The 20,726-nt window shown below is 54.9% G+C and overlaps 8 protein-coding genes across 8 annotated transcripts; 4 read left to right on the plus strand and 4 right to left on the minus strand.

Annotated features, from left to right (window-relative positions):
• Positions 1 to 1,066: 1,066 nt before the first annotated feature.
• On the plus strand, positions 1,067 to 3,890 carry J7T54_000237 (DNA mismatch repair protein msh-like protein; the record flags this gene model as incomplete). The annotated part of the gene is made up of 2 exons (XM_051508041.1): positions 1,067 to 1,282; positions 1,362 to 3,890. 2 exons carry the CDS (start codon positions 1,067 to 1,069, stop codon positions 3,888 to 3,890), a joined length of 2,745 nt encoding a protein of 914 aa, XP_051360793.1.
• A 499-nt stretch (positions 3,891 to 4,389) lies between these two features.
• J7T54_000238 (NADH-ubiquinone oxidoreductase 21.3 kDa subunit-like protein) lies at positions 4,390 to 5,257 on the minus strand (the record flags this gene model as incomplete). The annotated part of the gene is made up of 4 exons (XM_051508042.1): positions 4,390 to 4,493; positions 4,578 to 4,766; positions 4,822 to 4,941; positions 5,011 to 5,257. 4 exons carry the CDS (start codon positions 5,255 to 5,257, stop codon positions 4,390 to 4,392), a joined length of 660 nt encoding a protein of 219 aa, XP_051360794.1.
• Positions 5,258 to 5,594: 337 nt separating this feature from the next.
• On the plus strand, positions 5,595 to 6,731 carry J7T54_000239 (tRNA (Guanine(9)-N1)-methyltransferase; the record flags this gene model as incomplete). The annotated part of the gene is made up of 1 exon (XM_051508043.1): positions 5,595 to 6,731. The coding sequence occupies one exon, from the start codon at positions 5,595 to 5,597 to the stop codon at positions 6,729 to 6,731; it is 1,137 nt and encodes a 378-aa protein (XP_051360795.1).
• A 75-nt stretch (positions 6,732 to 6,806) lies between these two features.
• Positions 6,807 to 8,476, minus strand: J7T54_000240 (DNA primase small subunit; the record flags this gene model as incomplete). The annotated part of the gene is made up of 4 exons (XM_051508044.1): positions 6,807 to 7,422; positions 7,488 to 7,934; positions 7,985 to 8,179; positions 8,238 to 8,476. The coding sequence occupies 4 exons, from the start codon at positions 8,474 to 8,476 to the stop codon at positions 6,807 to 6,809; spliced, it is 1,497 nt and encodes a 498-aa protein (XP_051360796.1).
• A 740-nt stretch (positions 8,477 to 9,216) lies between these two features.
• On the plus strand, positions 9,217 to 10,445 carry J7T54_000241 (threonine aldolase; the record flags this gene model as incomplete). The annotated part of the gene is made up of 2 exons (XM_051508045.1): positions 9,217 to 9,679; positions 9,742 to 10,445. The coding sequence occupies 2 exons, from the start codon at positions 9,217 to 9,219 to the stop codon at positions 10,443 to 10,445; spliced, it is 1,167 nt and encodes a 388-aa protein (XP_051360797.1).
• A 63-nt stretch (positions 10,446 to 10,508) lies between these two features.
• On the minus strand, positions 10,509 to 11,917 carry J7T54_000242 (Serine/threonine-protein kinase SRPK; the record flags this gene model as incomplete). The annotated part of the gene is made up of 4 exons (XM_051508046.1): positions 10,509 to 10,699; positions 10,752 to 10,917; positions 10,974 to 11,610; positions 11,670 to 11,917. The coding sequence occupies 4 exons, from the start codon at positions 11,915 to 11,917 to the stop codon at positions 10,509 to 10,511; spliced, it is 1,242 nt and encodes a 413-aa protein (XP_051360798.1).
• A 1,444-nt stretch (positions 11,918 to 13,361) lies between these two features.
• Positions 13,362 to 15,377, minus strand: J7T54_000243 (Transcription factor-like protein; the record flags this gene model as incomplete). The annotated part of the gene is made up of 5 exons (XM_051508047.1): positions 13,362 to 13,985; positions 14,041 to 15,057; positions 15,111 to 15,183; positions 15,241 to 15,257; positions 15,321 to 15,377. The coding sequence occupies 5 exons, from the start codon at positions 15,375 to 15,377 to the stop codon at positions 13,362 to 13,364; spliced, it is 1,788 nt and encodes a 595-aa protein (XP_051360799.1).
• A 2,915-nt stretch (positions 15,378 to 18,292) lies between these two features.
• J7T54_000244 (putative translation initiation factor eIF-2B subunit epsilon) lies at positions 18,293 to 20,532 on the plus strand (the record flags this gene model as incomplete). The annotated part of the gene is made up of 2 exons (XM_051508049.1): positions 18,293 to 18,454; positions 18,508 to 20,532. The coding sequence occupies 2 exons, from the start codon at positions 18,293 to 18,295 to the stop codon at positions 20,530 to 20,532; spliced, it is 2,187 nt and encodes a 728-aa protein (XP_051360800.1).
• Positions 20,533 to 20,726: the final 194 nt, after the last annotated feature.

The raw sequence follows: 20,726 nt of genomic DNA on the forward strand, positions 1-20,726 counted from the left end.
TTTAATAGTAACCATAAAGCAGTGGTGCACGACGTTGCAAAACATGTGGATACCGCGAGCAGAAGGAAAGACAACCTCTTTGCTCTGCTCGCCACAATGCGTGGATCATCGAGTCGTGGTCCTTCGTTCGTAATGCTGTCCGATTTTTGCTGCCAAGAAGTGGATGGGGGCGAGGAACGAACCTTGATGGGCGCCTCGCGGATGCTAGTACTATGAGCACATCCCGGGACTTTGGTGGTGAGAACCTTGATGGTCAACATCGGTGTCCAGTCCCCCACGCAGCTGGAGAGAAACGCAGGGGACGCAGCGTCTTTAAACAACGCATGGTGGGCTCTTGCGGCGAAGAATTTGTAACGAATCCCCATGGTAAGCCCGAAGTCCCAATCTTCGCTTCAGCTCACCGTGGTGCAGTTGACGAGAACACCATCAAGGTGTTGGCAATTGCGCACGATGCTGAATGATGTTGGTCGGGCAAGTGTGTCTTGCCCGCCTAAGGTGTTGGGATAGTGACAAGCTTTCCGGTGGGCAGCCAATCCGCATTCGTTAGCTTTCTGCCACTTGTCTGCACAGTGATTGGCGCGGGCACGGATATGCTTAAATGCTCCACACGAAACGAATCGGTGTTCGTCCGAGCCAAACGTGAACGACGTACGCAAGGTACTACTGCATCCCCAATACCACCTTGTCTTTTTGTTTGTTTAAATTTCCGAGTGGCGCTACGGCAAGCAAAGATCCGAGCTAGTGCATGCATTCCGGAGACTTTTTCCGCACCGCTTCTTGTGGTGTTGTCCCTAGCTGTGTTCAATTCGAGATTGGCTGTGTGGAGGCGTAGGGTAGCCATACACTAGGCCGGGCTGCTCGGCGATTTTACCTACCCTATGCGCCGTCGCGGCCTGCCGCGCATGCGCGTGAAGGTTAATGGGAAACGCGTCTGCGACGCGTGGGGTCCGACTCCATGACCCCAATCCCTGATTACCCGTCGTCGACGACCACTCTAGCTCACAAGTGCAGTTGACAGCGACGTGAGCGTTGAATTTTTCTTCTTCTTTCCTTGTGACCACGCATCATGACGTCGAGACCCGAGCTGAAGCTCGAAGACGAAGGCGGCTTCATTCGCTTCTACAAATCCCTCCCAGCGGTCGACGACGATGTCATCAGGATATTCGATCGTGGTGACTGGTACACCTCCCATGGTGATGATGCGACTTTCATTGCAAACACGGCAAGGCACCCCAGCATATGCCACGGCCTCCCGCTAACGGTACCAGGTCTACAAAACCACGTCAGTTGTGCGACAGCTCGGCAGAAACGATCATACCGGCCTCCCATCCGTCTCCATGACGGTCACCGTTTTCCGACAGTTCCTCCGCGAAGCACTCTTGAAATTGGGGAAGCGAGTCGAGATCTGGGAGAGCTCCAGTGGTCGCATGAATTGGAAATGCGTCAAGAAAGCGTCACCGGGCAATGTCCAGGATGTGGAGGATGACCTGGGCGGGCAAATCGAGTCGGCACCCATGATCATGGCGGTCAAGATCACGGCCAAGGCGTCAGAGGGCCGCAACGTCGGCGTTTGCTTTGCCGACGCCAGCGTGCGAGAGCTCGGCGTCAGCGAGTTCCTCGACAACGACTTGTACTCCAATTTTGAGGCATTGCTGATCCAACTGGGCGTGCGGGAGTGTTTGATCCAGCTCGATAGAGCCGAGAAGGACAAGGACCCCGAGCTGGCCAAGCTGGAACAGATCATCACAAGCTGCGGAGTGGCTGTGGCGCACCGGCCCGCAGGCGACTTTGGAACACGAGATATCGAACAAGATCTGGCGCGCCTCTTGAAAGACGAGCGGAGCGCCGCCCTCCTCCCACAGACCGACCTGAAGCTGGCCATGGGCTCGGCGGCAGCACTCATTAAATACCTGAGCGTGTTGCAAGACGTGTCCAACTTCGGACAGTATCAGCTCTACCAGCACGACCTCACACAATTCATGAAGCTTGACGCGGCTGCGCTTAAGGCGTTGAACCTCATGCCGGGACCGCGAGACGGCTCCAAGACCATGAGCATTTACGGTGTCCTCAACCATTGCAAGACGCCGGTTGGCAGCAGGCTATTAGCTCAATGGCTGAAGCAGCCGCTCATGTCAAAGGAAGAGATCGAAAAACGCCAACAGCTCGTACAGGCCTTTTGTGACGATACTGAGTTGCGACAGACCATGCAAGAAGAGCACCTACGGTCAGTGCCCGATCTCTACCGGTTATCGAAGCGGTTCCAGCGCGGCAAGGCCTCTTTGGAGGACGTTGTCCGCGCCTACCAAGTCATCATCCGTCTACCAGGGTTCATCGGCACATTCGAGGGCGTCATGGATGAAGCCTACCGGGACCCCATTGACATCGCCTACACCACCAAACTCCGCCAATTGTCCAATAGTCTTGGCAAAATGCAGGACATGGTTGAGCAGACCGTCGATCTCGACGCCCTTGACCGCCATGAGTACATTATCAAGTCCGAGTACGACCCGAGTCTTCGAATCATCCGCAAGAAGTTGAACCAGCTGGACCGCGACATCCGGGACGAGTTCCGAGCGGCTGCCGACGACTTGAATCAAGAAGCCGACAAGAAGATCTTTCTTGAGATGAACCACAAAGTCCATGGCGTTTGCATGCGATTGACCAGGCAGGAAGCTGGCTGTATCCGCAACAAGTCAGCCTACCAAGAATGCTCCACGCAGAAGAACGGCGTCTACTTCACGACAAAGAAACTGCAAGCCATCCGCCGAGAATACGACCAGCTCTCTCAAAATTACAACCGCACACAAAGCAGTCTTGTCGCCGAGGTGGTTAATGTCGCCAAGTCGTACTGTCCCGTGTTCGAGCGCCTAGCTGGCGTGCTAGCCCATCTTGACGTGATCGTGTCACTGGCACATGCCTCAGTCCACGCGCCAGAGGCCTACGTTCGCCCGACGATTCATTCCCGCGGTGAGGGCAAGACCGTCCTTCTCGAGGCACGCCATCCGTGCATGGAGCTCCAGGACGATGTGCAGTTCATCACCAACGACATCACCTTGACAAGGGACGAGTCGTCCTTCCTCGTCATTACTGGGCCCAACATGGGCGGCAAGTCCACGTACATCAGACAAGTGGGCGTGATTGCGTTGATGGCCCAGATTGGCTGCTTCGTCCCCTGCTCTTCAGCCGAGCTCACCATCTTCGACTCGATCCTCGCACGTGTCGGCGCCAGCGACTCCCAGCTCAAGGGCGTATCCACCTTTATGGCCGAAATGCTGGAGACGGCGAACATTCTCAAGTCAGCTACCGCCGAGTCACTGATCATTATTGACGAACTTGGCCGCGGTACGTCAACATATGACGGCTTTGGTCTCGCATGGGCCATTTCGGAGCACATTGTCAAGGAGATTCGCTGTTTCGCCTTATTTGCGACGCACTTTCACGAGCTCACCGCCCTGGCGGAACAGCATCCGCAAGTCGCCAACCTCCATGTCACAGCGCACATTAGCGGGTCTGGCGATGGCGAGAACGCCAAGCGGGAAGTTACACTGCTGTACAAGGTGGAACCTGGCGTGTGTGACCAGAGTTTTGGAATCCACGTCGCTGAGCTGGTGCGCTTCCCGGACAAAGTCGTCCGTATGGCAAAACGCAAGGCCGATGAGCTGGAAGATTTTACGACGAAGCACGAGGACCATGCCCTCAGTTACAGCAAGACGGATGTCGAGGAAGGCAGCGCCATGCTCAAGACCGTGTTGAAGCAGTGGAAGGAGGCTGTGGAGGCGGGCGGTGCGGACATGAGTCGCGAGGAACAAGTCGCAAAGCTGAAGGAGTTGGTTGGTGCGGACGAGGAGTTGCTGGCCAATCCGTTCTTCCAGTCTGTCAAAGCATTGTAAATCAGATGTACATCGTATTCTTAGTCAGGGTCACGGCGTTGGGGCGATGTCAGTGGAAAACTAGATTTGCTGTGCATTGATTTGCAATTGATTGATGAATTACACAAGCCTGATGCGACAGTAAAGTTAGCAAGGGTTCCAGAAAGTGCGTGCCAAACTGCCATTGTGATTGTGTGTCCAGGATCAGAAAGTAAGATAGATTTGTAGATAGAATAAGATGTTGTTTAATCATCATAATCATAAACAGCCTCTGATTTATCATCATAAAGGACGTGGGGGAAGTACGTGTTAAGTGAGGAAGAAAATAGATCGAAACGTACCTTTCAGACCGACGCGGCTATTGCTGCTCTGCTGCGCCTTGTGCACACCAAAGTCTAGCAAGGCATACGGTGCTGAACAAAAAAACAGAAAACTCCGATTCTTGGTATAGAATTCCTGTCGCCCCAACAACACAATGGGAAAGTAGGTATGTACAGATCGAGCGGATCGGAGAATGTCTCTACTCGCTGCCGTCGACGGTGGCGCGGACTGGGTTGATCTCGACGCCGAACTTCTCCTTGAGGTGCTCTCGCCTGCGCTCCTCGTAGCCAGGGCCGCGGATTCCTACAAATGTCAGTCCCCGGTTGATACAGAAGAGAGAGGTGGAGGAGAAGAGAGTAGAGAAGAGAGTAGAGAAGAATAACATACCTCGCCCTTCACCGACCTCCCGGATGGTCTGCTCCACCGGGATACGCGTCGTACGCCTGATGCTCTCTTTGCGCTCAAACTCGTCGTTCTCCTGCTTGAAGGAGCCAAGACGGTCACCGAACAGGGTGAACAAGCCCTGGGACAGACCGACGGCAGCGCCCAGGCCCATAACGACAGGCATGCGTTTTGCTGCGCGAAGTAGAGGTTAGCAAGTGTATGCCAGGTCGCGATGTTTTTCACGTACATGGTAGGCCGAGGATAGCTCCGGCGGCGAAACCACCAGCCGCAGATCCCCACGCATCCTCACGTCCCATGAGGTTGTTGGTCGCGCCGCGTACGAACATGTACGTTGTGGGCGCGGCAGCTGTCTCGCGTTAGCAACCTCGCTCTCTTGCTTCCCCCATTGCACCTCGCGACGACGACGATGACGTACTGACTAATCCCAGAATGGGCGCCTGGGCCGTGAGCACACCTGTCACGCCGAGGTTCTGCTTCGAAAAAGAGTTCTTCAGGCCGGCGAGGAAGGAGGCCGCGACGAAACTGACAATAGCCGCCTGGGTCGTTTCGGTAATGACATCGTGCGGCTTGTAGGGCTTGCCGGCCCCGTGCCCCTCAATGTGCGCCTTGGGGCTGCGACTGTTGTCGCGCTCGTAGCTCGGCGGCGGGGTCTCGTCCGACATTGTGGTTGTTGTGGAGGGGAGCTAAAGTTCAATTTGAATCGGGTCGGAAGAGGAGGGAGAGGATGCATGTCGTCGTTGAGCACAATCTTTGGCGTCGAAGCTGGTCATGTGACCAGTCAGCAATTGAGCGATTTTGATTGGCGGTTGAGCTGCAGCTAGAAATAATGGGCCATCGAGCTTGTGGGCCATTGCGAGCATCACCAAAAGCTTCACTGAGTTGTTTGGGTAACAGAGGATTGTCTCAGTGCCACATGTTTGGAGTTGATGGTTGCACATGGATAAAAGCACACAGTAATTCGAATATATCCTTCGCAAGTACTTGATCGAGCCCAGCACCATGAGCTCCTCAGAACCTGCAGCGCAGGCGTCAGAGAACACCATCAGCACCTCTGAGGCGCCAGCACCAGCTCCAGCACAAGAACAGCAACCTCTTTCCAAAAATGCCCAGAAGCGCCTCAGAAAAGCACAGGAGTGGGAAGCTGCCGCGGATGATCGCCGCGCAAAACGCAAAGAGAAGCGGAAAGCCTCCAAAATCCGACAGCGCGAAGAGCGTTCTGCGCTGCTGGCTTCCGGCGTAGATCGATCTGTCGTGTATCCCAGCAAGAGGCCGTCGACGCTCGTCCCCCTGTCGATCATTGTGGACTGCGACTTTGAGCAGTACATGACGGACAAGGAACGCATCTCGCTGAGCAGTCAGGTGACGAGATGCTACTCAGACAACCGCAATGCGCGCTACCGGTCCTGGCTCTGGATGGCAGGGTGGAACGGGAAGCTGGTGGAGCGGTTCGAGACAGTGCTGAACAACAGCCACAAGAATTGGAAAGGCGTGGGCTTTTGCGAGGGCGACTTTGTGGCCGCCAGCCTACTCGCAAAAGAGAAGATGAAGAGCAAGGAAGATGGCGGCGAGGTGTGCCCCTCGTTGCAGAGGAGCGCTGACGAAGAAGTCAAGTGGGAGAGGGACGACAAGGACCCTATCCCTCTACCGGATCCTGAGCCCGAGCCGGCGGAGGAGCTCAAGGACATTGTCTACCTGACATCAGACTCGCCGTACACACTGCACCGACTCGAACCGCACAAGAGCTACATTGTCGGCGGACTGGTGGATAAAAATCGAGAAAAGGGGTTGTGCTACAAGAGAGCCCGCGCCAAGGGCATCCGGACAGCACGGCTGCCCATTGGCGAGTTCATGGCTATGCAGACGCGGCAGGTCCTGACAACGAACCATGTTGTGGAGATCATGCTCAAGTGGATGGAGTGTGAGGACTGGGGCAAGGCGTTTGAGGCAGTCATCCCCAAACGCAAAGGCGGCGTGCTGAAGAGGAAGCCTGGGGAGAGTGAAGAGGCAGAGGATGACAGAGACAGTGAAGACGAAGAGAGAGACGACGGTGGTGTGTCAAAAGAGCATGCTCCTGAGCACGCTGAGCCTATGGCAGAGGTTCCGGATGTAGCATCCGTTCCAGGGGCTCAAGCATGATAATCTATCAATCAAACGCCAGGTTACGCCTCTTACCCAATATGTCATCGGCCATCCTCGTACAAGGTCATAAGGTCAAAATTCCATCGACTCGTCCTCCCTCTCCCTTTTGACGACTGTTGCCTTTTCATCCTTCATGATACCGTTGACGAATAACCTGAAATGATCAATGTATGGCTTCAGGCTCGTCTTCTCCCAGTCCGCGACACCCTTCTTCTCTTCGCCCTCAGCCCCTTGATAGGCATCAATTTCTGCCAGCAGGCCTTGCACCGTGGGCACTTCCAACGGGTCAAAGTCCTCCAGCGCCTTGAGGTCGATCGGCACACACACGCGGCCGGTGCCGGGGTGCACGACGAACGGACTCTTGAGCAAATGGTTGAGCTTCTTGCTGACCTCGATATCAAGACGGGGATATGTGTACTCGAGGACTATATCCTGCTTGGCTTCGAGGAGCGCCTTTCCGTCGAACTTCTTACTGGCGGCACCGCTCTTGAAAACAGCGTCAATGTCGGCCCATTTTGACATGGACGATCGTCCTGGTGCTGCATCCCATTTGCTGCGGAGCGAGTCTCGGAGCGTTTGGTCGGGGAGCAGCCCAAGCAGGCGTTCAGCGCGTTGTGTAGTGTCCCAGGGATCTTGTGACTCTAGCACATCTTGCTGGAAATGTTCCTTGAGGATATCAAGACTTCGGCTACGATCTGTCAGCGGAAATTCCCAGAGTTTCGAAACAACATCTCCAGGCGGGTAGCGACTTACGCAAGATGAGGGTGGAGCGGCCGCCACAGGTTGACCCTCTTCCCACTCTGTGCGCCGCCCTTGACCACCTCAAGGTATCCAGCGATGGCCCTCCTCTTCTGGTCGTCCATTGACCTGACCTTCTTGTCGCACACCCACGCGTGAGCACCTCTTCGTCCCGAGTACACCCACATGATGTGCTGAAACCCATAGTCTTCCCTCAGTGCGGCATCGACCACCTTGATCGCCATGGTCATAAACTGCCAGCACTTGTTGCAGATGTTTGCCTTGTCGCAGCACGTGCGCACGTCGTCGTAATCGGTCAAGTCGATATCGAAGCAGAGCTCCTTGGCCAGGGGCCGGAAGGCAGATGTCTTGCCGAGTTGCTTGCGGTCGCGCGGGTTGGCGCTGTAGACGGGTCCGATTTCGAAACGTGAGGGCATGAGGCGCAGGACGTCTTTCCGGAGGCTGCTGCGTGTTAGTTGAATCACAGCAGACTTTTCTCGAGCCTGACGTACAGATCCGCAGTCGCAAAGGACTGGTACCGCAAGTAGGCGTCGTTCTGGAGTGTGAAGGCGAACTCTCGGTTGCCAAAATCGTTGGTAGGGGTCGGACTGTGATTCAGCCATTGGAAGAGCAGACGCCACGGGAAGAGACGCTGGTAGAATTGTCGCATAATTTCGGGGTCGGACGCTTTGAGATTGACCACATTTCTACACATTGTCAGCCGGCGGTGATTCTATCATCAAAGGGTCGAGAGGATGCACGCACGTTGGTGTAAATATGCTGTCGTCCACCTCCATATCCGAGTCGTCGTCAAAGAGATCTTCCAGTTTGACATCTTTCTTGGTATCCTTATCGCCTTGTGAAGCCGTCGCTGTGGCAGTATCTTCTGTCTGTTGAATTTCGGCATCGTCGTCTACGGCTGGGTTGGCGACATCAGCAGGCATGACCTCTTCCTCCTCCATAGGCTCATCCTTCACGGCTCGTGTGGGAGAACTGGCTTGCATGTCGGTGGAATGTGGCATCTTCTGATTTGAATTTTATGACTTGACGATTCGCAAGAGATAACAGTTGGTGACGAGCTTTCAGATGTGAATAGCAATAGCGGCAGCAGACCAGTCGCAGCGGGACACGTCGAGACGCGTTCGAAAAGTCGCGTAAAGTGCTCGGCTTATCGCGCCCTTATCGTGGTAAGAGCCCCGCAAAGCGGCTTGGCTCATCGCGCCCTTACATCGACAAGGTACTCCGTACGTCGTCAGCTGAGAACAACCCACACTTTCAACAGGTACCAAACCGAGGACCTGGACTATGGCTTCCGATTCCGCGATTTATATGGTTCACTCTATGGCATCGCAGTTATTAATTTACCCCAGCCGTGAAATCGCAAAGAGGGAGTTCAGCGCGGACTTGTCCTCGGCTGTCGGTTTCTCGCGGCATTCATCAGAGGCACAGGCTCTAGTTGACGCAAATGGCCCGTCGAACAGCTCATGGAGGGTCGTCATTGGCGCGCAATTCTGTAGGCAAGATCTGTGGCTTCTGACTTCAGCTGTTCTGCATAGCTTGAGCTAGAAGGAGTTGTCCGACCCCCTCATGCTCCCGAGTGGAGCGAGCGCCCAGGCCCCCAGGAGTCCGAACCCGATCCCGGAACCTATAAGTACCTAGCCTAGCCTAAATCCTATGATAAGCTACGACGAGGTACAACGCATCCCTCATCATAATAGCAACAAGCCAAGAACCGTTAACGACCATGGGCAGCATCAGCACCAGTGACCCTATCTTCACTCCCGAGATGGCTGCCAAACGGCACGCCGCCGAGGAAAAGGCCTCCCGTGACTTTCGCTCCGATGTCATGACCGTCCCTACGACGGCCATGATGCAGGCCATCTTCAACGCCACCTTTGTCGACGACATTTACGACCCAGTCGGCGACCCCACGGTCAAGGCTCTCGAGGCTCGGGTCATGGAACTAACGGGCAAGGAGGCTGCGCTTTGGGTCATGTCCGGCACGCAGGGCAACCAGATCTGTCTAAGGACACACCTCACCCAACCTCCTCACTCTGTGTTGCTGGATCATCGGGCGCATGTGCAGTGCTGGGAGTCGGGGGCATTGCCAGTCTTCTCCCAGGCGTCTGTGACGGCGGTGCATCCGAAGAATGGCGTGCATCTGACACTAGACGATGTCAAGGCGAACATGATTTCGGATGACAACAGTACGCCAAGTCCCTATTTACCATATTGATCCCCTTGTCGTCACGGCTGACCAATAACCTAGTCCATTTCCCACCCACCAGGGTCGTGGCCCTTGAGAACACGCTGAGCGGCACGTACCTCCCGTTGGCAGACGCACAAGCCATCTCCAAGTATGTGCGAAGCTACCCAGTAGCGGAAGGGACGCCGCCCATTGCCATGCATCTCGATGCCGCCCGTGTGTTTGATGGCGTGGCGGGAGAAGGCGTGTCGCTCAAAGACTACGCAGCCTGCTTTGACAGTCTCTCCATCTGCCTGGCCAAAGGACTTGGTGCACCCATGGGCAGCATCATCTGCGGGTCGAAAAAGTTCATTGCGCGTGCGAAGTGGTACAGGAAGATGTTTGGTGGTGCCACCCGTCAACCAGGCATGATGGCGGCGGCCGCACTCGAGTCCTTGAACTATACCGTTCCCAGGCTTCCAGCTGTTCACGCCATGACAAGACGCGTTGGCGAACAGCTAGCGAGCCTCGGATACAAGTTCGCTCTTCCTGTGCAGACGAACATGATTGTCCTGGATCTGGAAGCTGTCGACATTCCAGGGGCGGCCTTTGTGGAGTATTGCGCCAAGAACAATGTCACAGCGTTCTCGGGCGGACGCTTGGTGTTCCATCACCAGACTTCACAGGATGCTGCCGATAGCTTGGTCGATGCGATGACCCGGTTGATGGGGGACAAGAAGAAGGGTGTGAAGCTGGTAGATGAGGCCACGGAGAGCGGTTGCTCGTAGATAATTTGAATTTGAATTGGCCAGCACCGCCATTCGATGGCACGACGCAGATGACCTATAGCCTCACCCGCGCACATGCCTCATTAGCCACGGGTCAGTCATCAATTCCTCGGGGGTCTGTCGGTCCTCAGGGGCCCACTGTAGCATCTTATTCATAAAGTCGATGAACAACTCTTTGTCATTTCCTTCGAGACGCTTTTCCAATTGTTCCAAGCTTGTTGGCGGCAGGAGGACATTGCCAGCTTGCCACTCACCTGTCAGATTAACACGTCAACGCTGTCCTCTAATAATGTCAGGGGTACGTACACTTATCGGAAAAAAACTTGGACTTGAGTCGTCCGCGGTCAATGAGCCCTGGCTGCGGTTGGCCCAGGACTGCAATCATCTCGGCTAGATGGGCACGTCCGCGGTAGACCTTGAGCTCGGGATCAATGCCGCGAAACAGGTGCTCTCCCTCGAAAATGTGCCAAACCTGCAAAATCACCATCGGTTAGCCCTTTTAGTCGTGCCGTGCGTGTGACGACTGACCATGCATCCCACGTTCCAGACATCGATCTTGTTGTCCCAAGGAATATCCAGGATCATCTCTGGACATCGGTATTCATCTGGCTGAACATCTGTATCACGCAGCTGTGGTCCTGACAAGGCCGAGCCAAAGTCACACAATACCGGTGGCCCAATATTGCGAGGCTCTGGGAGTCTCCTGGACCGATACACTACCCGCCCGTCAATTTCCTTGCGAGGGCTCGGGTTGTCCACCTCCGCCTGCTCCACGGCCTCCAGCGCAGCGTCGTCTTTGAAGCCAAACATGATGTTGTCCGGCTTGATATCGGTGTGTACAATCTGGCATTCCGGGTGAAGATAATCGAGTGCTTTGAAGACATTGTAAAGCACATTGGCGAGGGCCTCTTTGGACAAACGCCCATCGGGGGATTCGTCGAGGTACGTCTGCAGGTTATTCCACAGTGGTTGATGCACAAGGCACTGGTGGTCGCCTTCTGCACTAGACACCTCGAACGAGCCTAGCATGTGCGGAATGGCCTCCCGTCCTGGATGGTCTTGGGGGCTGCTTGCCAGTCGCGCATGGATGCCCAGCTCCTGAGACGCCGGACCGCCAAAAGCTTGCGATAGCACAAAGACCTTCAAGGCGACATGTTGGTTCGAGCTGTCAATGTTAGCCTGCTGCGATGGCTGCCCAATATATGTTCGTTGTCGGCAGCGTACTTGAGGTCCCTGGCCAGCCACACGGTAGACGTGGACCCGAATCCAAGCTTGCTGACGATCTGGTATTGCGAGCCCAGTACCTCGCCTATGCGTGCGGGATAGTAATGCTCCGCAGAATACCTGGGGAGTGTCTCTTCCTCGAGGAGCTGCTGGACGGGGAGCAATGGACCTCGATGGGTGGGAAACTGGCGTGGCGGATGTAGCGGCGCACGCGGCACCTTTCTGAACCAACGCGTAAGGAAGCTCATGATGAGCTGTGAGCAAGACTTGCGACTTATTCGTTTGGCGGTGCGGTCATTTTGGACATGAGCTGCTGGTAGGAATGCCTAATCTCAATTCACTAAGCCGAGATGTCAAGATGATGGAGGACCGTCTATGTGGCGCTTGACACTGTATTCACACGGTGCTATGTCATCAGCGTTTTGGTCTTCGCAACCAGCACTCTCGGGATCGGGGCTTCTCACATTGGAGTCAACAATGTCGTTATCTCCATTAATATTGGGGTGTCTGGCGGGAACAGCCGGGCGAAAATCACCATGTGTTGTTCGAGTTGTTCCAGACCCTCTGTTCTGCCAAAGGTTTGTTGAATCTGGGCTACTGGCATCAACCTGGGCTGCGGGACTGACACCTGCGCCCTGGCCCAGCAGTGGCCTATGAGAGCCTCTATCATAGAGCACAGAACCGTTTGATTCATCCGGAAAGATGGTATTCAAATAACATACTCCCCGAGGTACACGGGGTACGTGCCGTGTGGACGCGGCACGCTGCAGAGCAAGCACACTCGCTCCGTCAATATCGAGCGCTGTGTCACCATACAACCACCAACACGAAGAGCCCAACATGCAGGACGGACGTGTGTATATGCTCAATCATCAAGAGGGTCCCGATTCTGCCAGACTCTCTCTCGTGAGGCTTGTGAGGCACCGAGGCCGCGAGCCTGAAACGCGCCCTCCCACACCCATGGACAGTTCTAGATCTCCCAACGCTCTCATTGTCCCCATGTCCCATACCACCACACAGGCACAAAAGATGGGCATTTCCTCTCCCCTCGGGCCTCTTCCGTCCTCAGGGGTCCAATCGTGCAACGTGACGGTCAGCATTGATTGCACCAGTACCACCACCACGTCATAGCTTGAGTTCGAGACCGCCCATCGAAAGGCTGCCAAGCTCCGCCAAGGAGTCTCGATGAATTCTAGGTCCAGGGCTCGATGGGCTAATAAAGCTGCATGACCGCCCACATCCCTCGCCCTGATACCCTTCTCCCTTCTGCTTTCGTAATGTCAGTCCCGACGTCCCTCTCACGGTATAACGAATGATATTTCTGCAAGACGCCTCTCAAGTGTCGATAGTCTCGAGCTTCACCATCACCAGAGACCGTCTTTAGCGGAAACCGTCCTGCGGCGAGAGCTACAGGCCATACTGTGTTTTCATCCTCACTGCAAAAGTGTATACATCAAACATATATGCAGTCGTCAAATTTCCATCCGTCAAATTCCACCAACCCAGATCGTGCTCCATCAGCTGTCCAAAATGCGGCGAAATACACGATAGATCATGACCAAAACTCCTCGGGTTTCTCGACGACAAATCGAAACCCACACCATTCACTCAGTGACATTACCGACTTCGATCACCGAAACCCGAAAAAAATCCAAACGCCTCGCCGTCCGAATGCATTGGCTCAGACAGCCACTAGAAGTTGCCCGCGTGGTTGAGCCGCTGGCGTTTCTCGGGTGGGCTCTCGACATCAGACAGGCGGCCGGTGCTCGACTCGGCTGAATGCAATTGCTGCTGGAAAGGCCCACGTTGACCTGTAGTCATGGTATACGGGCCTGTGCCGTTCACAAAGCCATAGCCCACATCGAGGCTAGAACCAATCGAGGGTTGGCCCATATGTCCCGGGGACCAGCCAGGGCCGCTGTGTGCTGGTGGCGTCTGGGCTTCATACTTGATGGCGGTTGGCGTGTTTAGGAATGGCGTTCCCATGTAATAACCGCCACCGGAACCAATGTCGGCATCCAATGGGGGGTTCTTCATGAGATGGCCAAGGTTGCTGCGAACGCATTTCCACATGCCATCTCGCGTGAAGGGCTTGGCCAGAACGCCATTCATGCCATGCTCAAAGTAACCGTTGACCTCCTCGGGGCGGATGTTGGACGTCATGGCAATGACAGGGATCGCAGGGTGAGTTTGGCGGATGTACATCGTTGCTGACACGCCGTCTAGATGAGGCATGATGATGTCCATGAAGATCATGTCGAAGCGGTCCCTGTCGGGGTGCGTTTGCACACGGTTGTAGGCGTCGGCGCCATTCGGCTATCTTTTGTTAGCAACGGGCCGTTCCAAGAAGCCGATCCAGGACAGGACTCACCGAATGCTCCACCTCGCAGCCCATCGTCTTGAGAAATTTGACGCCAATCTTGGTGCAAGTTGGATCGTCTTCCACAAGCAAGACGACAGGCTTCTTGGGCCCCCACTCAGTGGCACCCGGGCCCTTATCGCCAGTCGAGGTAGGCGCGGGGACTTGGATCTTCGGTGCCTCGGCGATAGCGCCCGCGGCCAAGTCATTCGGAACCGCATACGGGATCTTGTGGATGTGGTCCGAATGGAATGGATCTATGCCGACTGTCTGGCCCACAGGGTACACGGGATACCTCGTGATGTCGTGCATCGGATCGCTCATCATGGGCATTGAGGTAGGCGTGACCATGGTGCCAGAATCAGAGGGTGAGCCATACACGTTCTGTAGACGCTCGAGTTCGCGGTCGGCAATCGCGTTGGTGTTCACGCTCGAAAGGAGCTCTCGCGCCCTGCGCAGTTCTGGCACGGCGGGCTCGTCACTGGTCTGAGGTTGTCCGTTTGTGGTTAACGAATGGCTCATCATGGCGGTATTGTTGCTGTTGCTAGCAGTGGCAGTGGCGCTGTTTGTGTTATTGCCGTGTCCATCGTAGGGAGCCAAATAATTGACAATCTCGTGCGAGGCCTGCTTCTGGGCATTGAGGATCTTCTGCAAAATCACAACCTCATTGACGAGGACCTTGTTCGTCTGCGCAACCTCGGTGTAGAGCTCTTGCAATTGCTGGACCTGCTGCTGTGTAGCCGCTAGTTGCTCCGACATGACGCTGATGTGGTGGTTTGTGGTGAAATCGTCGGCGACCTGGGGTTTCCGCGCGGCAGGCGCTTTTCGTCGGATGTTGTCGAGGTCATCCTTACTGTCGATCTTGAAGAATGGGTGCTTGAACTCAAGGACATTGCCCAGCCCCGAGTTCTCGTTGTCGCTCGACGGCTTGACCTTGTGGAAATCGTACTTGTTGAGTTGCCGGATGAAGCTGGACATGTTGCTGTGCTTAAAGTGCTTCGGCAGGATAGATCGAGTGAATTTCTCGCCCTATATACACCTAGTCAGTCAGCTGAAGATGCACCTCGCAAAGCGATACGCACCTCTACGACAACAAACGTGTCTCCATCTTTTCCCCAGCGCGCGACGTCCTGGTGCGATGGGTCTTCGAGCATGCTGCCATAATGTCAGTGATCTGGCTCTCGGTTTGTCGTGTCGGCGAATTCATGTTACCGGTAGAGCTTGCGCACCTAGAAACCAGCGCGTTAGAAGTGAGATCAGTAGTTTAGAGCGAGCTATTCAGAGAAACATACGAATTCGCTGGCATTGCTGCCGCCCGTTTGGGCTGCCGGAACGTCGTTTCCAGACATTGTTGGCGTCGGCAAGCTTCGAAGCAGCAAGGGCAGGTCGGGGGCTTGATCTTCCGGGTCGAGCACGATGAGCCGCAAATCCGGTGGTACGGGCGTGCCCAGTCGATCACAGTCCTGTCCAGGGACGATCGCGAGATGCTCGCAGATGAAGGTCGATGTTCGAGACTCTCTGATATAAGAATAAGGTAGCTAAGGACGGGTGGGCGCCGGGGGTTTCCAAATTAAGTAGTAGATAAGATGATAGCACACGCGCGCGACTTTGAAAATATGGGTTGCGACCAAAGTCAATTCCAGGGCTTAGTGTTGATTTGGTGTTGAAAGACGAAGTTTGTTGGGCGGATGAACTGGATGCGGTACAGGATAGAGACCGCCAGCAGCTCACTGTGCGGAAGGTGGAGATGAGGCGGTTCTTGCTGCTGGTCTGCACTGAGTGCTGTGATGGGAAGGTGGGTCCGGGACGGTACAGTCCGGTGTCCAGTGACTCCAGTCGTTGATTCAGGTAATCTATCTAGTTAACAGTAGGTAATTAATTTTTAGGCTCCGCCTGAGTGGTCTATCCGTAAACGAGACGTACAACGCTGAGGAATGCATTGGTTTCTTGGTGAAAAGCTTGAGCGATACACCATGTGCTTTGGGATAACTTCCACCACCTGTTTGAACTCACTGGGAAGCGCCCCGTGTCTCCAGCATCCCCTGCAGCGACTTATCAGAAAAGAAACGGCAGGAGAAAATCTTTTCGCTGGCGACTGCCTGCCCTTCGTGTCGTTCGCACCCCAGAGCGACCATGTACATCAGGCTTGCCAAAGTTTTCACCTAGTCCGTTTCTGGCTTTGAACAGCCACACGCCATGATTGAGGTCCCCGAGAATCTACCCGTCCATCGCACTCCTACTCGAACTCGTGCAGCCAGCTGCCGTGCGTACCCTTGTGGGGCTAGTTGCTCAAGATGGCATGCACAGTGTATTCGTGGTACATGTATCGGGGACTAGGCGCGTTGTCGAGAGTCGTCAGCACCGCTGGTGTCATGCTAACGTCAATCGCCAATAAAGTTACGCTCAGACGGCTGACGGACCGCCGTGGCCGCTGGTACACTGGTCGCCGGTGGAGGTTCTAGTAAAAATCAACAGCTCAGCGAGCGAGCATTTGATTATATTAGACGCCAGCTGAAGATGAGTGTGACTGCTTGTCGCGAAACCAAAATCGCACTGTGGGTCGATTCTCTAGAGCTGACGTCCTCGACGTTCTGTCGCCGCGAACTGCGACGATGTATTTTGCGTTTGATCCCCTTTTCAACGTCAGGGTCAAAGACGCAATCACGCCATTACCTGAGTAACGTAGACACCGGACACGTTGGAGGTCTTCACAAACATAAAAAGATCCGCGTCCAAGTTGACAGGGTCTAGCGTGGCATGATTAGTTTTCGGACGGCGATTGCCTTGGCTAGACTTTACACTAGTTACGTGGCTATGCACCATCCTGTCCCATGAACATGTGTGTTTTGGACGGCAGGCCTATGGGTGAGTTTGCGCATCAATTTATCCGGCTGCACGCGGCACACCCACCGATGGAGGATGCCACCGAACGATTTATGGCGACCAGAGGATCCGAGGAGCTGGTTTTTGGCGCGGGTTTCTACCTCCCTCCCACCATGTACAGGAATCAGTTCGTCTCAGACTTGCTAATTATACGGCAGTATTTGGCTGTCTTTGCACCACGCGACTGCAGGGTTTCTGCTGATGGCAAGGGATATGGCACGTCCGCACATGTGCAGACTCGGCTGCCTTCACCTGGCTGCAAATAAGCTTGCGCTCCTACGCAGGGGGGAAGCGTGGTGTCTTGGTGCTCGGAGAAGCCGCGATCGATAGTGTCGCGCCATAATTAAGCGAAGAGAACGAGATGCGCAATATGCCGGAGCGCAACGCAACACGACCGATTTATCAGGACCAATTTTTTCATGTCTGTCCACTAGGGGCATCCATGGTTTCAGCTGGGATCAATTCATTGAATTGAATAGATATGGGCGCAGCTCATTACTGAGGTCCTGCGTTGGTCACAAGACGATGGATTGCTCACAGGAATGCGCAGATCCACGCTAGGAATGGATTTGGGGCCACTCGGATGTAGCCGGGCGTTCAGCCTAGCCAGCTGCCAAATGCATTGAAGTTCGAGGCTTTATTATTAGTCTTTCTGTTCAAAGGATACACCAATGATTGTGCCGTAACAACTTGACCATTTCTCTGTCCTGTATTCGTCGAGGCTTATGTACTATTCCTCGTTCTGGGCACACATTGCGGCTTGGGCCGAGATAGCACAGAGATCGACAATTGCTCTGTTGGTAATTATTGGACAGAGGCATCCGGGTGATCGACAGGAAGTCATCATAGTCTAATGATGCGAAGAGTGGTTTCAATCTGTGTATGCGATCAATACTCCGTATGTTGCATGGCACTGATCCACTGTTGAGGGTTTGTGCCACATTGACCTGACTGTCTTTGGGTGCATAAGGAAATGTTTTGATGAGTATTTGACAGCATCAAAACGGACATGAGAAAATAATCGCCGGGGCAGACGCTCCATGTTGCATAGATCAACAAAAACGAATAATAAAGACTTTTGCAAAGCTCCAAATTCTCACCTACAAATAAACACGATATGACAGATTATTAGGGTCGACGCTAAGATCACGCGGCCTACGTCGTGGAAGTTCTATAGGGTAACCTTGAAAATCTGCCCCGCGCTGCCCCGCGATGCACTTTCACCGAAAGCACACACCGATCGGCGACTTTTCGTTCGCCAGCTGTTGAGTCACATCATCACAAGGACAATTCTCAACCGCACGTCAACCCAATTAAGGAGCACGACCCCAAGAGCACTCCGCCACGCAGAGAGGCAGCTTCGAGCCCCGCACAGTACACCATGTCGTCCAAAGGCAAGAGCGGTGCCAGCTCGGCCAAGGGCAGGAAACCACGAGCCGGTGGTGGCGGCGGCGAGAGCAAAAGCGAAGACGTCCTCCAAGCTGTAGTACTCGCAGACTCATTTCAAGACCGATACCGACCCTTCAGCACCGAGAAACCAAGAGTGCGTTTTGCCTCGATCCGTCCGCCCCCAAGAGTTTTGGCTAATGCATGCAGTGCCTCCTTCCACTGGCGAACACTCCCCTGATCGAATACACATTCGAGTTTCTGGCCATGAACGGCGTGAGCGAAGTCTACATCTACTGCGGCGCGCATACGGAGCAGGTCGAAGACTACGTCAGCCGCTCGCGCTGGTCGACGGCGTCTCGATCGTGTCCCTTTTCGGTGGTGCAATTTGTGCGCGTGTCGGATGCGCGCTCAATCGGTGACGTCCTTCGCGACATGGACAAGCGTTCGCTCGTCGATGGAGACTTTCTGCTCGTCCACGGCGATGTGGTGTCCAACTTGGTCCTTGACAAAGTTCTAGCTGCGCACAGGCAACGACGAGAGGAGAGCGCGGCGAACATCATGACCATGGTCCTGCGGAGTGGCGGGCCCGGAAGCCACGGGACAAAAGCGAAGGCGATCACGCCGGTATTCACAATCGACTCACGAAACAAGAGGTGCCTGCATTACGAAGAAATCACACCCCTCCAGAGCGACCACTACCTGACTCTCGACCCTGCCATTACCGACGAGTTGTCCACGGACTTTGAGGTCAGGGCCGACCTGATTGATGCGCAAGTGGATATCTGCACACCCGAAGTCCTCGCGCTGTGGTCGGAGAGCTTTGACTACGACTTGCCGAGACGTAACTTTTTGCATGGCGTGCTCAAAGACTGGGAACTCAACGGGAAGATGATCTACGCGGAGGTTCTGGAGGAGGGCTATGCTGCCCGAGCAAGCAACCTCCAAATGTACGACTCCGTATCAAGAGACATGATTGACGGATGGACCGCGCCATTTGTGCCACACAATAACACCTCTTCCCATGGATCATACACGCTTTACGATGGCGCGCTGAGCATGGAGGACGGTGCGTACTCGGCACCAGACGCCGTGGTGACTCGCTCCATCGTGGCAAGGGGTACGACGATTGGCAAAAGCTGCCGGATCAATAATTGCATCATCGGCAAAGACTGCCAGATTGGAGATAATGTAGTGCTGGAGGACTGCTATCTCTGGAACGACGTGACGATTGGGGCCAACTCGGTGGTCAAGCAGTCTATTCTGGCCGATGCGTCCATGGTGGGCAAGAACTGCTCGGTCACCGAGGGTTGTCTCTTCTCCTTTGGCGTGCAAATCTCCGACGAAATCACACTCTCAAAAGGCACGGTGCTCTCGACCATCAATGCGTCCAGCGAGCCCGTGGCGAAGGACACGCAACTCCTTGGGCCCAACGCCAACGCCGCACGCTTCGTCGACGTGTCCTACGACACCGACGACGAAGACTACGACGACGAGGATCCGTCACGTCTCCAAAAGTCCCTCCTATATAACATTGCCGACCTCCATCTCTCACAATCCTCCATCTCCACGCTCTCATCCGAAATCGACGACGATTCGGACTCGGATGCAGGAGGCTTCGCTGCCGACGCTGCCTCCTCGCGCTCGAGACTGTCTTCTTTCACCTCCGACGACTCGAGCCGCGGAGGTGCTTTCCACAGCGACGCGGTGCATGGTATCCTGGACGCTCTGCGAGCCGGAAGTGGAGACTTTGACGCGGCAAAGCTGGAGTTTATGGGCCTGCGTCTCGCCAACGACGCGTCGGACGTGATGATGCGCAAGGCCGTCGCCACTGCCTTTGCGCGCCGCGCCGCGGAACTACTCACGCCGGAGCACGGCTCGCTCGAACCGTCCAAGGCCGCCGAGAAGGCCCTCAAGACCCGCAAGGGCGCGACAAAATTCATCGAAGAGGTCGGTATCGGTGGCGACGAGGCAGAGCAGGTGGAGTATATCCTGTTCACGCAGCGCACGCTCGTCCATGTTAAGGACCCTAGGGCGGGCACCATCTTGGCGGCGTTGCTGCAGCAGCTGTATGCGGAGGATGTCCTCGAGGAGGAAGGCATCCTCGGCTGGTGGGCGGACGAGCGGGCAGAGGAGAGCGAGGGACTGAAAGGGTTGAAGGAGAAGTGTCGCGTGCTGGTGGAGTGGCTCGAGAATGCAGATGAGGAAGAGAGCAGCGAGGAGGAGGAAGATTAAAACATAGAACAATAAGATAAAAGAAACCAACCATCTACCGATTTCAGAAGGAACTTGAAAAACTTATTTTCGGTATATATATATATGCCTGGTTTGCTGTGAACGCCGCCTTGCCCCCCTTTTTACCGTGACGCCTTGGGGTATAAGCCTACACCGGCACCGATCTATGCCCAAAACACACTACTGTAGCCAGT

The sequence above is a fragment of the Emericellopsis cladophorae genome (assembly GCF_022114955.1).
Source record: "Emericellopsis cladophorae strain MUM 19.33 chromosome Unknown NODE_39_length_213758_cov_118_025819, whole genome shotgun sequence".
NCBI classification, from domain to species: Eukaryota; Fungi; Ascomycota; class Sordariomycetes; order Hypocreales; family Bionectriaceae; genus Emericellopsis; species Emericellopsis cladophorae.